Source organism: Muntiacus reevesi, chromosome 15, assembly GCF_963930625.1.
Source record: "Muntiacus reevesi chromosome 15, mMunRee1.1, whole genome shotgun sequence".
NCBI classification, from domain to species: Eukaryota; Metazoa; Chordata; class Mammalia; order Artiodactyla; family Cervidae; genus Muntiacus; species Muntiacus reevesi.
Window position 1 is genome coordinate 54,830,689 of NC_089263.1, and position 17,839 is coordinate 54,848,527.

The window sequence follows — 17,839 nt, forward strand, 5'->3', positions numbered from 1 at the left end:
AAATGGTAACCCCACTCCAGTATTCTTGCCTGGAGAATCCCATAGACAGAGGAACCTGGCAAGCTACCGTCCATGGGGTCACAAAGAGCTGGACACGACTTAACGACTAAACAACAGCAAAATTTCCAGGTTCTTGGTCTTTTTCACTGATCCATATGTTAACGCTGTCACCACACTGTTGGTTACTGGAGCTGTAGAGTAAGTCGTGAAGTCAGAGAGTATAAATCTTCCAACTTTGGTCGTCCTTTTCAAGAAGATTGGTTTGGATATTTTAGGTTTTTTATGTTTCCATATAAACTTTAGAATAAGCTTTTCAATCTGGGGATAAAAAGCCCTCTAGGATATATTCAAACTATAAGTCAATCTGGGGATAAATGAATCTAAAAAATCTTGTCTTTTAATTCATAAACATAATGTAGCCTCTCATTTCATTTAGTCTTTGTTTCTCTCAGCAGTGTTTTGTGGCTTTCACTGTAGAGATCTTGCATAACTTCTGTTAAATTTACTACCAGAAATTTTGTTTTTTTAAAGCCAGTGTAAACAGAATTTTAAAAATTTTCATTTTCTTACTTTCTGCTGCTGATATACAAATATACTGTTTTTTTAACGCTGTGCTGTAATAAACTAAATTCACTTTGTTGTAATAGCTGCTTTTTAGACTCCTTGAAATGTAAACATACTTGTATGTAAAAAATCATGTCATCTGTAAATAGTGATAGTTTTACCCCTTTCTGATTTTTTGTGCTTTTTAAATTATCCTATTGCAATGACTAGGACCTCCAGTACAATAATAAAGCTGTGAGTGAGCATCCTTGCCTTGTTCCTAATCTGTCAAGAAAAGTATTTGTTATCTCACAATTAATTATGTTTACTATAGGTTTTCATAAGTGCCCTTATCCAGAAAGGATGATTCCTTCTATTTCTAGTTTTTTGAGAATTTTTTTATCATGACTTCATGTTGAATTTTGCCAAAGGCACTTAAATAATGGTACGTGTTTTGCACTTTCTTCTTCAAGATATTAAATTCCATTAATTGAGTTTTGAATATCTAGTCATTCTTACATTCTTGGGATAAATTATTTGGTCATGGCCAATCATTCTTCTTATGTTGGATTCAATGTCCATGAAGTCTATTGGTTTGTCTTTTTTCTTTTTATTTATGTTCCTTGTTAGTTTTCGTTCTGGTTTATTTTGTTTTGTTTGTAATGCTTTATCTGATTTTAGCTTTAGGGCTATGCTAGCCTCATAAAATAAACTGGGAAGGGTTCCCTTCTCTAATTTTTGAAAGAGTTTGTGAAAACTTGGTGTCATTTCTTCCTGAAGAATGTTTTTGACCTATAAGTTTGAACCAGCATATCATGGTAGACAGACAGAACAATTTAGGTAAGAGGGACTTTATATGAGTTATCTGTTTGGGCTCTTTGATTTCCTCTTTCTTCCTTTCAGCCACTCAGCCAGAATCACCTCTGGGAATGTCCTTTCTGATGCTTTGTGAGATTTTTAATGTTTTAATCTCATTTATTTATTTATTTTTGGCCACACCATGCAGCATGTGGGGCTTCCCCAGTGGCTCAGACAGTAAAGAATCTGCCTGCAATGCAGGAGACAGGGATTCGATTCCTGGGTCAGGAAGATCCCTTGGAGAAGGAAATGGCTACCCACTCCAGTATTTTTGCCTGGAGAATCCTATGGACAGAGGAACCTGGTGGGCTACAGTCCTTGGGATTGCAAAGAGTTGGACATGACCGAGTGATTAACACGTGCAGCATGTGAAATCTTAGTTCCCCAGCCAGGGGTTGAATCCGTGGTCCTTGCAGTGGCAGCATGGAGTCTTAACTCCTGCACTTTCAGGGAAGTCCCTTTTCTGATACTTTGGTCTAAGGGAAAAGGGCACATAATCATCTCTTGGCTCCCTGTTTTGACATGCAGAGGTAATGCAGAGGGTAAAGGGGAAAACTGGATATATCAAAGTCCTAACCTTTTTACAAGTACCAGTTCAGAGTTCCTAAGAAAATGTGCCTGCTCTTCCAATAGGAATGAACATCCCTCTCCCTGCATTCTTCCTTGGAGGTGCTCAGTCTCATAGCCAACGACACTTTATGGGAGGATCTTACTGATAATCCCCATCCCAAATTCTAGTCCTGACTCTGCCACTCTCTGGATTTGTAACCTTTGTTGTTGTTGTTCAGCCACCAAGTCATGTCTAATTCTTTGTGACCCCATGGACTCCAGGCTCCTCTGTCCTCCACTCTCTCCTGGAGTTTGCTCAAATTGGTGTCCACTGAGTCAGTGATGCTAGCTAACCATCTCATCCTCTGCCACCCTCTTCTCCTTTTGCCTTCCATCTTTTCCAGCATCAGGGTCTTTGCCGGTTACCTTTTCTCTCTGGACCTGGGAACCCTCATCTGCACAGTGGGGTGGCTGGAGTTAGTCTGCGACCAACTCTGGCATTACCTGGTTCCCTTTTTCTAAAAGCTTATTGTTAACAGCGATTCCGTGTGACTGGAATATTTCATCTCATTAATGCAAGTGACAGTGAGTTATTCTGTAAGAGGACAGATGTGCATGTGAATAAATAAGTAAATAAGTATCTAAACTCATGCTCGATGCTCCAAGATTCCTTGTTCTTTTCTTTCCCTGATCAACCCCAGCATGATGGTCCCCGGCAATGCAGCTGGGGTGGCCAAGCAGTTCCTACGCTGTATCTTCCATCAGCTGGCTCCCAATGGCATCTTCCCACAGCTGTTCCAGAGCACCATCAAAGGTAATTCATCCATGGGGGAGGCTGACACGTGGCTAGTCACTGAAAGGCGAGCGCTACTAAATCTGACCATTGACTTTCCAGATGGGACTTTTTTACGGACCTTGGCCACGTCTCTGATGGACTTCAATGAGCTAAGCTCTATTGCTGCTCTCAGCCAGCTCTTGGAGGTAGGTTTGCCTTGTCGACACTCTAAGCGCCTGCTGAAATCGCTTCTGAGAAAGAAATTCAAAGTCATTTAATTTAAATATTAAAATTTTAAATGTTAAATTAGATGCTGAATAATTTAACATGTAAAAGCTTAAAAGATAAAAATGGCCAATGCATAGAATAGTCAGTTGGACATTGCTGTTTAGTGTGGATGTACTTAAAGCTTTTGGATCCCTCTACTAGGGGTGGATGCCAGCCTCTGAGCACTCACTCTGAGCTTTCAAAATGTGTGGTGGATAAAGCCGTGTGCACCGCATTATGCGACTTTAGATTCAAATTTCAGCTTCAGAGCTTTGTTTATCTCAGGATCTGGGTTCAAAGTCTGCCTATTTTCTGTATCTCAAGACTTGAAGTCAGTTCTCACCTCCACAGCTTATTCATTGTATCACTTAACTTGGAGTCTGTCTCTCTTCCTCTACTTATTAACTCTTTCAGTTAACTTGGATGGTTGGCAGCTTGCTGTGGGGACTTTGCTGTTCCTATAATGTGTGTGTTAATCACTCAGTCATGTTCGACTCTTTGTGACCCCACGGACTGTAGCTCTCCAGGTTCCTCTGTCCTTGGAACTTTCCAGGCAAGGATACTGGAGTGGGTTGCCATTCCCTTCTCCAGGGGATCTTCCCCACCATGGGATTGAATCCGGGTTTCCCGCATTGCAGGCAGATTCTTTACTGTCTGAGCTACCAGGGAAGTTTTTTAAGAGAATGGGCAAGTTTCCTGAAATGCAAATTTAGAGTAAGAGGAACAGCCATGGAGAGTGTGGGTGTGTGTTAATCGCTGCTGGTAGAGATGCTAGCAAGCATCACTCTGTCTTCTGAACACCTGACCACACCAACTGTAGATCCTGGAAAGGTGTTTCCAGTTTCCTGCTCACGTTTCACCTTTTCTCACTGAGTCAAAAATCACAATTCCCCCTACCCCCAAGTTTCTATAGATTAGTCCATTTTTCTCTGTATTCCTGCCAGGTACAAAGCTTACACACAACACATGTTTTTAACGTGAGTATATGATTTTAAAAAACTGATCTTCACCAAACAGCTGTCTGAATTCCCACACCATTTCAGCAGTTGATTGCCTATGCTTTTGTGTTTTTAGGGTCTAAATAACAAAAAGAATTTACCAGCAGGGGGTGCTATGATACGCTGTTTGGAAAACATTGCTACTTTCATGGAAGCTTTGCCCATGGATTCTCCTAGTAGCCTCTGGACCACGATCAGCAATCAGTTTCAGACCTTTTTTGCCAAGCTGCCTTGTGTTTTACCTCTCAAGGTAAGCTGAACCCAGGATTTCATTTTAAATCACTTCCTTACTGTTTGCAGGCCACCTGGTCTAGGAAGATTTAATGTTTCGTAAAGGGCTAGAAGGAATCTCTGTTAGCCACAGAGTAGAAAGTGTTATTGAGATTTTCTCTCCAAATGTTGCAGAATGACAGTAATATTCAGTGGGCATTCTGACTTAGTGATTTCATGTTTCCAGTTGATTAAAAAATAAAAAGTTCGGGAAGATATTAGTAGATTGTGTTTATCTATAAAATATTCTGAAATGTATATTAAATAAATTTGTAAATAAATAGTTTCATCTGAAAGGAGACCAGACATATAATGTAAAACTTCAATTTTAGAGAATTATCTAAATTTTTGTGTTTGTGAATAAAGTACTTGCAAGACCAAGATGATATTTCTGTTGGACGGCTTTACGCCCGTCCCCACCCTCACTCTCTACCCAATGCCATGCCACCCTCCAAGAATACCACACAATTATCTAGCTGAAAATCTGGTAGCCTAAGGAACATTTTCAACATGCACCCATTCAATGCAAACACAGAATCGTATACTGTTAAAACGAAGAGACCTATAAACACCATCCTTTTCGATACTCCCATCTTCCAGACGGAGAACTGCAAATTCAGTGAGATAGTGGCAGTGAAAAGATCAGAACTCAAGTCTTCTGACTAGTATCCTTTCCACCAGTAGACTCTTAGAGTCATTCTCAGACAAGAGTGAATTGAAGGCATTCAGGTCTCCACAGCAGGGAGAAAAGAGGTGGCTAGTAGCGACTACCATTATGTCTTTGAACCTCATGGGTTCCGCAAGCTTTTTGTGCTTTATCCAGATCACAGAATGAAAATATTCAACTCACAACAAAATAAATCACTTGTTGATCTGCCAAGTGAAGTTACATGTTGGCAGCACCACTTCTCAAATCAGTATTACATATGTGTAACATGTTTTTTTAAAAAAAATCCAACCATCTCTGATAATACTTTTTCTTAATTGGCAGATTTGGAAAATATGACCTTCAATAATGCCTGTAAGGATGATAATTCAGGGACCCTTAGCTTGGTGTGTTCTGCTTTCTGAGTCTGAAATTACTGTGAGAAGCAGGAATACTGAGATCTTTAGCATCTCTCATGTTCTCTCATCCTTGTCTATCCAGAAATCTGAAGTAGTTGAATAAATCCAGGCAAAGAGGATGAATACCTCAAAACTATGTATGTATATAGCTACTGTACAGATACACTTAGGAATACAAGTGCATGCATTTTAACAAGACCACATGGATCTTCTCTAGGACTGGAAAGCCGGTCAGGGCCATTCATTGTTTAAGAGCCACACACTGGTAGAGAAGGGGTGAGGGGCAGGCATGGCAAATTTGTAAGCCTAATTTACAGCAGTCAGCCCTGTTCAAAGGGACCCTGACTGCAAGGTAAGCGAGTAGAGTGGAGTGAGATGAGAAGGAGAATCGAGATTCTTGAGAACTAGAAAGCACATCCTTTCTAACGGGATCAGCTGCTACTGAATTCCAGTCAGTTGTTATTTGAGAATGCCTTCCTTGTGTTGCTCATCTCCCCATGTTTTCCAGGATATTTCCTGACTTCCTTCATAGGTCACTATGGGGACCTGATGAGCAGCTGGTTTTCAATCCCTGTTCTAAAGTAATGTAAATGTCACATCAACTCCTATGGGTATTGAGCAGATTAAATAGAGCAATGGTTTTCTTAGAAGGTTCTTGTGAAATACTTTCAGAATTTATTTGAAAACTCACCCTGCTGGATTCTATCTGGGCACTTCCTCTGACCATCCTGTTTTGTGTTTAATCTCTGGGGAAAAGATTAAGCCATTAAGAGACTTTCTGAGACTTTCTCATCAATTTAGAGAAGTGGATTTCAAACTTCGGTGTGTATCAGGGTCCCCGATGGACTTGCAAAAAGTCTAACTCCTGGGCCTTATTCTGAGAACTTCCAGTTCAGTAGGGTTGTGACCTGAGGGTTTGCATTTCAACTAGTTTCCAGGTAATACTGATGCCACTAGTCCATGCATCACACTTGAAGAACCACTGAGTTTGTTTATACTATTTTAAAGTGAATAATATTCTACACAACTGCAGAGATCTGCTGTTGTGATATCATTAACCATGTTAAATAATATCATTGCTTATTCTTGCTGTAACATTTTTCCCCCAATCCCAAAACATATTATTTTAAAAGTACATTTTGATGTGGAATTGTGCCAAAATACAGTGTTGTTTGATTTGTGAGGCATGGTTTTCTTTTTTTTTTTTTTTTTTGAGGCATGGTTTTCTTTTGTAGAAACTTTACTGCTTTCCCCCAGGTTTTTGTTATGTCTTTTAGTAGCAGAGAAAGGACAGATTAAGCATTCTTTATTTGGATTAATAACTCTAATGATTTTAAATTGATCTAAATAGGTTTTTTATTTCAACATGGCCTTTCACAAATTACCGCTTTAGAACTGGGCACATTTAATATCAATTAATATTATTTAATTGTTTAACTGTTTAATGAATGGCTTAATTAAATTTTTTAAAGCTAAGAATTCTTTTTTTTTCTTTCCCAACGTGAATGTATAACATGGAAACCTGTAAGAAGGCAGATATATTTCAGATATTTTTCCTAACATAAATTTGCTTGGAGAAAATATATGAAGCAGAAGATGTATTAAGCAGAGTACTGACTTTTGTTTTTTTGTATCGGTTCACAGTGTTCTTTAGACTCCAGTTTGAGAATTATGATTTGCCTCTTGAAGATACCCTCTACCAGTGCCACAAGGGTATGTATGTTTCAGAAAAACATAGCTAGTTGGTCATGCAGTTATTTTTTTAATTGCTTTTTATTGGAGTATAGTTGCTTTACAAGGTTGTGTTAGTTTCTACTGCGCAGCAAAGTGAATCAGCTCTGCATATGCGTATAGCCCCTCTTTTCTGGATTTCCTTCCCATTTAGGTCACCTGGAGAAGGAAATGGCAGCCCACTCCAGTACTCTTGCCTGGAGAATCCTGTGGATGGAGGAGCCTGGTGTGCTGCTGTCCATAGGGTCACACAGAGCTGGACACGACTGAGGCGACTTAACATGCATGCATACATTGGAGAAGGACATGGCAACCCACTCCAGTATTCTTGCCTGGAGAATCCCAGGGATGGAGGATCCTGGTGGGCTGCTATCTGTGGGGTTGCATAGAGTCAGACACGACTGAAGTGACTTAGCAGCAGCAGCAGCAGTACATTGAGTCCAGTTCCCTGAGCTGTGCAGTAGGTTCTCATTAGTTATCTATTTTATACATGGTATCAAAAGTATCAATATCTCAATCTCCTAATTCATCCCCACTCTCCTTTCTCCCTTGGTAATCAGTTATTTTTTAACCCCACAACCACAGACATGTAATAATACTGAGGAGATAGTTATCACATACTAAATGCTTCACTTTCAACCTTTTGAAAGTGCCTAATATGAAAAAACTCTAATAGATCACGATATCATTGGTTCTCTTAGTCCCGGGCCACGTCCATCGGTTCATCCCCAATACCATGATCTAGATGATCCTTCCAAACACAGATCTGTTTGCATAGTTTCCTTGCTTAAAATCCTTGTTAGCTTCTCCTTTCTTTTAAGATAATGTCCTGATTCCTTAATGGAGCATGCAAGAAGGTTCTTCATTAACTTGCAAGCCTACCTTTCTAGTTTAGTCTTTGGCTGCTTGCCCCATCCCCATGCTTCCTGTGTACTTTCAGAATCACTATCATCATCACCATCAAAACAACAACTACTGTTGGTTGAGCATTTACCATATGGCAGACATGGTGCTAATTGCTATACATTTATCATCTTATTTAATTTCATACTTCCTTGCCTTTGCTTAGGCTATTTCCTTTGCCTGAAATGCTTTATACCCTTATTGGAGACTAACCCCTTTCTCATTCTTCAAGATGAGAATTTGAATTCCATTCCAATTTTAAAATGGAAAGCTCAGGGCTTCCCTTATAGCTCAGTTGGTAAAGAATCCCCCTACAGTGCAGGAGACCCTGGTTCAGTTCCTGGGTTGGGACGATCTGCTGCAGAAGAGATAGGCGACCCACTCCAGTATTCTTGGGCTTCCCTTGTGGTTCAGCTGGTAAAGAATCTGCGTGCAATGCAGGAGACCTGGGTTCGATCCCTGAGTTAGGAAGATTCCCCTGGAGAAGGGAAAGGCTACCCACTCCAATATTCTGGCCTGGAGAATTCCATGGACTGTATAGTCCGTGGGGTTGCAAAAAGTTGGACACGACTGAGTGACTTTTGCTTTCACCAGTTTTAAAAAGGCTCACATTCTCTGTAGCAACTTTGTTAGATCCACACTCTGTCAGATCCACAGTACCTGATAGAGCTCTCTGTATTAGCAGTTATCCTGTCGTCTCCCTGGTGAGCCTGTGAGCTTTACAAAGTCCAGTACTATGTCTTATTCACTTTTGTATTCCTGGCTACATTTCCAGGCTGTGTTATATGCAAAAATGCAATAGTTTGTATTGCAATGAATTACCAGTAATGGGAAGTACCAAGTAGTTACTAGATGTACCAAGAAGGCTCATCCCTTGTAACTTTTTACCTTGACTTTGCTTGCATAGACTCATGGAAAACTGCAAAGATATTATTTAGTCTAGGCTGTTCATTTAGAGATATCGGAATAGGATCAGAGAAATGAAGTGTCTTGACCAAGGTCACATAGCTGGTTAATGGAAGATTTGAGACTTGAATCTAGGTTCTTTGATTTCAAGTTCTTTGTCTGTAGTACTGTACTGCCCCATTACCATGCTGCCTTACTAGATAAAAGAGCAAGTTTCTATATAGGTTCAATCCAGGATTTCTTTTTTTTTTTTTTTTTAGCCAATAAGGATGTATTATGTATCAACACAGGCATATTTCTCTCCCCAGTCATCCATTATTAGTGTTTCAAGGCAACAACATTTATACAGAGTAAAGAATGCTGAATCGATAGTACTATTTTAAAGAGTGTCTTTAAGCTTTTCTATATGGAAAGTACTACATGGTTCCTGTGGGTAATACAGATAATCAACATAATTCCTATCCTCAGGGGCAGCTAACATGTAATGAATTCATTTTTGTGTCCATAAGGGAAAGGACCCCAAAATGCACAAAGTCTTTGATATAGTCATTCTTTTCCTCAAAATCTATTCTGAAGAAACAAGTGCAAATTTCATGCAAAAATATATTTGTTGAGATCTTTTTATACAATAAAATCTGACTTGTGGCCATTAAGATGGATCTATATGAAGAATTAAATAGCCATGGAAATTTCAGATATTACTATCTTAGCAAAATGTATTATTATATCTGTGCCAGATTTCAACTGAGTAAGCTGGTGTGTAAAGAAGAGAAATATATCAAAATGTTATGGTGGGAATATGGAGGACTTATTTGCTTATCTTTACTTTTCTACAGATCCTCCTTTTGCACACTGAGCATGTGTTACTTTTATAATCCAGACAGTTAGGACCATAGAGGTTGAGAAGTAGTGGAAATCGCAGCATGAAAGTCCTTTGGAGTCCAATTAAAATCCTGTCTTCCCTATAGAGCAGTTCTCTCTCTGAAAGATTGCCCCGGAATTTGAGTTTGAATTGCATTCAATAGCTGTATGGCCTTAGGCAAGTTACTTGCCTACTTAACTGTCTCAGCAGCAGAATGGGGATATTAAAGCTTCAGAGATGTGCAGATCATAGCTAACAGTGATGAGAGGCTTACTGTTGCCAACTGCTTTACTTACATCATCTTCTTTAATTCTCACAGCAATATTGAGATGGAGGTCATTGTTATCCTCATTTTACATGGGAGAAAATCAAGTCCAGAGATGTCAAATCACATATTCAAAGTCACAGAGAGCTAAAGTTTGCTCTCTATGTAAAATTCTAGAGTTTGTGTCATTAATTATTATAATATATTGTCTCCCCACGATTTTTATAAGAATTTTATAAATGATGAGATAAATGATATAAAAGCATGTAACTCTGACTGATACTTAGTAGGTACTCAGGAAATGTTTCCAAGTGACTTAAGAAAGCATATGGATCTGTAACTGACTCTTTATGGGTTGGATTCAGAAGGGAAAGTGAAAACTGACAGTGCTTTCCTGGTAAACATTGGTAGGAATCTGAGTCCTGATGCGTTTTATTAAGCTAGTAGTCCTTTGGTACTGACATGCAAGGGTGGCTTTTGCTACTTAACTGGGATGACAGATTTCTAGGTCTGATGAGCTAGGGCTTCCCTGATAACTCAGATGGTAAAGAATCTGCCAGCAGTGCTGAAGACTGTGGTTCGATCCCTGGGTCAGGAAGATCCCCTGGAGAAGGGAATGGCTACCCACTCCAGTATTCTTGCCTGGAGAATCCCATGAACAGATAAGTCTGGCGGGCTACAGTCCACGGGGTCACAAAGAGTTGGACATGACTGAGCAACTTTTGCTTCACTTCACTTAGGTCGGATTAACTCATAAATGCCTAAAGATTCAGAGAAATAGTACAGGAGATCCTCACACAGACATCACAGAGTCTTGATTGCTTAGGGGTGGGTATGAGGATAAGATTAGAGAGTTAGGTTGGTTTATAAGTGATGCCACTTGGAAAAATGGATTTTTTTTTTTTTTTTTTTTTTGAGCAATAACATGATTAAATCATGTTCTTTGAGTTACAGATTGAAGACTCAGTTCTTGTTAGACCAACCAGTTTGCTACAGTAGCCACCTAGCAACAGATTTTAAATTCAAGAATGATCCCCATTGGTTAAAGTGTCATTAGATTTTAAGTCCTTTTTTTTTTTTTTTCATGAAAGAAGCAACGATTGATTTTTTTGGCCCCAATCTCATTGCAGAGTTTGTTGGAACCGTTTTCAAAACTGCTCAGCTTTGTAATTCAGAATGCCGTCTTTACATTGGCCTTCCTGGTGGAGGTGTGTGGCTTATGCTACCGAGCTTTCACTAAGGTAAGGTTGCATGTTTGTGTGTGTCCTGGGAAACTGAAAACTGGTAGAAACATATCCTTTCTAACCAGTATCAAATCCCTCTTAGGTGAGTTGCCTCAACATAATTTAAAATGAATAATTCTATTGAGGTCTAATAAAAATCATCAGAAGGAAGCACTTTATACACACAAATATATAATCTGTGTGTTAAATATGCAGATTTGGAGAACTGAGGGTCATATGGTTTACAGGAGAAGAGGTATTTTGAATGAAATGAAGTAATGGTCTAAATGACCTCTAGTGTCTTTTTCAAGCTCACCATTGCGTGATTAGTGGGCTAGTCATCAGCGCATATCAGTTTTATACCCAAAGTAGAAAAATATCAGCTTGTTGTTTGTAAAAGCCGGTGGAGAGCTCCTTAATCCTCATCATCTGTCTGTTTCCCCAGTTCTGGGTTCTTGGTCTCTGAGATTGTAATCGCATCTTTTGTCATCTTGCGTTGATAATGGTTTCTCTATTGCATTACCTTTAGTATCCCCCGCCCCACTACTGAGGAAGTGGAAAAGTACTGCTTGTCCAATGCATATAGCAGCCTTGCTGGTGCTGGAAAAGCAGAAGGCGGGTCAAATAGAGAGCGTGTCTGTCCTCAGAACAAAGTGTCAATGTTACCTCTCTGACTTCCAAATTATCCAAGTTCATTTTCAGTGGGGTTTCTGTGTCTGCTGTTCCCTCTTAAACATTCAGAATACTCCTTTATTCATGTTGTTCACTTCTACAGGCCCTTTATTTTCTCATAAAAATCTAATGTTATATCAAGGTTTTCATTCTATTTAAAACATTCGTTTCCTTTCTTACCATCGTGTGTCCGTTCTGCCATGTTAAGTATTTTGTGATAATCTTCTGTTTAATCTTTCTGACTGTAAACTATTCATTACTCTGCCTGGAGCAATATGTTTTCTAAATACCAAAATAATCAATATTTTTTTCTTCTTTCAAATTCTTCCTGAAAAATGGCTTCTTTTTCTTTTTTTCCGCTGAAGAAAATAGATCTGTAAGACAGCACCAAATGCAATGAAAAAATATTCTATTTTTAGAGATCACTTTATTTCTTAATTTTCTTTATGTGTGATTTGTTTAAATTTTGTATATATATTTAGAGGAAGAACCATAAAGAGTTTGTACTTTCTATGTTGTGTACTGTAAGTATTGATTACATCAGACCTTCCACTATTTTAAGTTCAAGATATTCTTGGTTTTGAGTATTCATCATGCATTATATCCGCTCAAAATCTGTCATAGCTTTAGTGGCCAGTCATTTCTTGTCATCTACCCTTCCTCATTCTGCAACTCAAAATGACAGTTGGTTGTAGAAAGCTTTGATCTAGCTTGTTTCCACCTGCTTTATAGATGATGAGAAACTCTAAGAATTGTTAAAGAAATAGCAGTATCTAATTGAGTCTTTTCCCTTGTTTAATCAAAAGAAAAGGCATGGAAAGGTAAGCGCTTTGGAGGCTTTTCTGTTAGGTATTCAGGCAAGCTTGATAACTTGACAGCTGTCCCACTTAAAATGCTGGAAGTGCAGGATGAAATGTAATAAACATGATTTTAAATATATAGCTAATTTTATCAGAGTGAAAGGGGCAAAAATGAAGAGGGAATTGAGAACCAGAGTGGTATGCATATAAACTGAAATTGTAATAGTCTTGGGTTAGGGAAATTGTCTTGGTAAACTTAGCGGCTTGAATTTTTTGTTTTTAATTGAAGTATAGTTGATGTTGGGCTTCCCTGGTGACTCAGTGGTAAATAATCTGCCTGTCAATGCAAGAGACTTGGGTTTGATCCCCGGGTCAGGAAGATCCCCTGGAGAAGAAAATGGGAAACCACCCAAGTATGCTTGCCTGGGAAATCCCATGGACAGAGGAGCCTGGCGGGCTACAGTCCACAGCATTGCAAAGAGTTGGGTACAAATTAGCAACTAAACAATAGCATAGTTGATGTACAATATTATATGAATTACAAGTGTACAATATAGTGATTTATAATTTTTAAGGGTTATGCTCCATTTATATAGTTATTATTTAAAAATTGGCTATATTCCCTGTATTGTACAATATATTCCTGGAGTTTATCTTACACTCAATAGCTTGTACCTCTTAGTTCCCTTCTGTCTTCCCTCCCTCCACTGGTAACCACTGGTTTGTTCTCTATATATGTGAGTCTGTTTCTTTTTTTATTATATTCTTTAGTGGCTTGAATTTTAAGGCCCACACAGAGAAAGTAGATTGTATCTTGGGGCTATCTTAGTTGGGATTTAGAGCTGAGTTGTCCCCAGCAGAAAGTCAAGACCCATGAAAGGTTATATGTTTGATAAAAGACATATATCTTTTGGAAAGAATGTATTCTTATATGGAGGTGACAAAGAATGGGATCTGTCTGAGCCTGGGAACTGAAAGATCTATAGTTTCCCTTGTGAATGAGTAAACATGAGCCTATTTTTGAATATGTTTAGAGTTTGAATTTGTAATACTTACATGCTCTGTGAACCCCCAAACTGGAAAGTCAAATAAATTGGTGCTGGGTGCATAATAGCATTGGACCGTCTGGCAGAAGCAAGCTCAGAATCAATCCTCAAACCTCTCTGGAGGGATATGCCTTCAACCCAGGCCCAACAGGATTCTTATAATTAAAATCCGGATGAACAAGAGATCACAATCTAAAATTACAAAATATATGAAGAAGTAATCCACAGTGAGGTACTTTAGTATAGTTAATAAAAAGCAAGATTATTCCCGTTAAGAACTTCCATATTAGAACTATGTGATAAAGACAGTAAAAACATATGCTGAATGGTAAGCATATAAAGGATGAATTGCAATCATGAGAAAATATCTAATTATTAAAGAATAAAGAGCCAGATAGCTTTTCTTTCTTTTTCCTAAAGGGAAAAATATTTATTTTTTTTTAGACAAGGAAGCTAAACCTTAAAAAGGAAAGGTAACTTTCCCTCGTAAACCTGGGTAGTAAAGTGATGGAGTTACTCTTCAAACCCAGTCAGTGGGTCTTTTTTCTAAAAGTTCTTATTTTGTATTGAGGTATAGCCAGTTAACAATGTTGTAAGAGTTTCAGGTGATCAGCGAAGGGATTCAGCCATACATATACATGTCCCCATTCTCCCCCAAGCTCTCCTCCCATACTAGCATTGAGCAGAGTCCCTGTACTATGCAGCAGGTCCTTGTTGGTTACTCATTAAAAATACACAGTGTGTACATGTCCATCCTAAACTCCCTAACTAGCCTTCCCCGGCAACTGTAAATGCATTCTCTAAGTCTGTGAGTCTGTTTCTGTTTTGTAAGAACCAGACAGATTGGAACAAAGTAACAATTCTAAAAATGAAATAGTCATTGAAATTAAAAAACAAAACCCTCAGTGGACAGGTTAGAGAGCAAATTAGATTTAACCAAAAAGGGATTTCATGAAATGGAAAATAGATCAGAAGAAATTATATAGCACGCAGCAAAGAGAGATTTGGAGAAGGGATTAGCAACCCACTCCAGTACTCTTGCCTGGAGAATCTCCATGGACAGTGAAGCCTGGTGGGCTATAGTCTGTGGGGTTGCAAAGAGTTGGACATGACTGAGCAACTAATACTTTTGGCTTCACAGGTGGCTCAGACAGTAAGGAATCTGCCTGCAATGCAGGAGACCCAGGTTCCATCCCTGGGTCAGGAAGATCCCCTGAAGAAGGGAATGGCAACCCACTCTAGTATTCTTGCTTGGAGAATCCAATGTCAGTCTACAGTCCATGGACATGTCACAGAGTTGGACAGAACTGAGCAACTAACACTTACCTATACTTATATATCAAGAGAGATCAAGGACTGAAGGATATAAAGAGACGATCTAGCCAGTACATTTGAAATCTTGGAAAATAAGGATAATTTTCTAAAAAACTGTAATATGTAATAATCAAAAAAAAGATAGCTAGACTTACATGACAAAAAAGTTGATTTGGTGGTTGAAAACAATTCCATTTAAAAAAATATTTATTTATGTATTTGGTTGCACTGGGTCTTAGTTGTGGCACATGGGATTTTTAGTTGTGGTATGTGGGATCTAGTTCTCTGACCAGGGTTCAAACCCAGGTTCCCTGCACTGGAACACAGAGTCTTAACCACTGGACCACCAGGAAGTCCCAAACCATTCCAATTTTAAAGACAACTTCTATTAAACATTTAAGATTGAGCTCTACTTTATGCAAACTAATACAGAGAATAGGAAAAGGAGAACAATTCCCAACATATTTTATGAGGTCAGTATAACCTCAATACCAATCAAGGGCAATAGGAGAAAGGAAAATTATAGGCGAGTTATACTTCAAAGATGCAAAAATTCTGAATGAATAATCCCAAATTAATGCATTAAAAATAAAGCCTCACATTCAGCCACGTGAAAGAATGAAATTTTGCCATTTGCAGCAACATGGATGGACTTGGAGGGCATTATGTTAAATAAAGAAAGTCAGAGAAAGACAAATACTGTACAATATCCCTTATATGTGGAATCTAAAAATATAACAAAAGAGAAGCACACTCACAGATACAGAGAACAAACTAGGATTATAGTTGGTAGAGGAAAGTGAGGAGGGACTCCATAGTAGTAGGGGATTAAGAAGACAAACTATTATATATAAAATAAACTATAAGGATATATTGCACAACATGGGGAAGATGTGAAATATTTTATGATAACTATAAATGGAGTGAAAGTGTTAATTTCTCAGTCGTGTCCAACTCTTTTCGACCCCATGGACTGTAGACCACCCACCAGGCATCTCCATCCATGGGATTCTCCAGGCAAGAATACTGGAGTGGGTAGCCATTCCCTTCTCCAGGGGATCTTCCCAACCCAGAGATCGAACCCCTGCCTCCTGCATTGCTGGTGGATTCTTTACAAATGTGAGTCACCAGGGAAACCCATAAATGGAAATGGCTACCCACTCCAGTATTCTTGCCTGGACGATCCCATGGACAGAGGAGCCTGGTGGACCACAGTCCATAGGATTGCAAAGAGTCAGATACGACTGAAATGACTTAGGAGCAGCAGGAGGAGATAGAAAAGAAGCATTCTATATAATTCAGCATCCATTTATGATAAATCTTGTCAAACTAGGAGTAGAAGGAAACTTCCTTAACTTATAAAGGGTGTCTGCCAGAAATCTCTAGGAAATATTATACTTATGGTGAAATGCCAACAATAGTCCATTTAAAATCACAAGTAAGACAAGAATGACCATTATCATGGCTTCTATTTGTTATGGTACTGGAAGTCCTTCAGTAAGACAGGAGGAATAAATCAAAGTATAAGGATTAGGAAGAAAAAAGCTCTAACTTTTCATAGACGATGTGATAACAAATGAGCTGAAGAGAGCTTATCTATAGATACCTTTTTATAACTTTTATAAGAGAGTTCAGCAAGGATGCTGGATACAAATCAATACTCAGAAATCATCTACTTTTAATATTCAGCTATTAATATAACTGATTATAAGATATACTTTAAAATATCATTTATTGTGGCAACAAAAATTAAATCTAACCAAAATATACAAGGACTTTTTGGAGGTAACCAGAACATTTTATTAACATTAGATAAATGGAGACAGATCTCCTGTTCATGAATGAGGACCCAGCATAAGAAAGATAGCTAATTCTCACAAAATAACCTATAAATATAGTGTAATTCCAATAAAAATCCTTGACTTTCCTTCTTGTTCGTGAGGGACTAGATAATTTGAACCCATCCTCCCACTTAATTTTAAAAGTTTCTTTAAAATATTTTCTGAAAACTTTTAAAAGTCATCAAAATACTAGCCAGACTTAGAAGAATTACTAAGCTAAGGTCTGAGAGAACACAGAAATGCAGAGATGTGAGCCTGGCACTGAAGACCTTTTTTGCCCTGGGAGTGTTTGCCTCTCTGAAGGATGTGACAATTCTGAAAGATCCAGGAGGCAAGGAGGAAAAAAGTCAGAATCTAGGAACTTCCAAGATTGGGGACTCTGTCTGATTCTGCACTGCCCCTACCTTTTCATTAGGACCACAAAATAAAGATAATCTAGAAGTAAGCTTGTCCTCACATGGACATAGATCCATGTCAAGACCTTTGGTGGCCCAAGATAAGGTATTTCAAGGCTTGTTATGTGTATTAAGGTAATACCCTGGACCACGAGTGCCTCCAGTACCTGGTGAAAAACAAACGGAAAGCTTTTTGGAGGAAGATGGTATTTGAAGCCTCAAATTGTTTCTGAAAATAATTTTAAAATAAAGCATGCAGCATGCAAAGGTAACCAGACAAATAAGGGGGCAAGACACCATAAGTGAGAATGAGTAGAAAGAAAAGACAGTGGATTCAGACCCATAGGGTCTCCAGGAAGTTGGTGACAATGAGGGAAGGACACACGGGACTTTTAAGGTGCTTGTGATATGTTGTTGACCTGGGTGATGATTTCATTTGTGTTCAATCTGTGTTAATCCATCTGTTAGCTTATATGTTATGTACTTTTCCACATGTGTGCTATGTTGGGCAATTTTTAAAGGCTTACAAAATTGAAAATATTCTAGCATTCCATTA

General features: G+C 38.6%; 1 protein-coding gene across 3 annotated transcripts in view; it reads left to right on the forward strand.

Moving 5' to 3' along the window:
• UNC79 (unc-79 homolog, NALCN channel complex subunit) overlaps positions 1–17,839 on the forward strand; it is a 207,120-nt gene that overhangs the window by 153,547 nt on the left and 35,734 nt on the right. For all 3 annotated transcript variants that reach the window (XM_065906592.1, XM_065906594.1, XM_065906593.1), the window contains 5 exons: positions 2,652–2,764; positions 2,846–2,931; positions 4,067–4,240; positions 6,970–7,038; positions 11,123–11,233. In XM_065906592.1, coding sequence (XP_065762664.1) covers positions 2,652–2,764; positions 2,846–2,931; positions 4,067–4,240; positions 6,970–7,038; positions 11,123–11,233 — 553 coding nt within the window. The remainder of the gene's footprint in view (positions 1–2,651; positions 2,765–2,845; positions 2,932–4,066; positions 4,241–6,969; positions 7,039–11,122; positions 11,234–17,839) is intronic.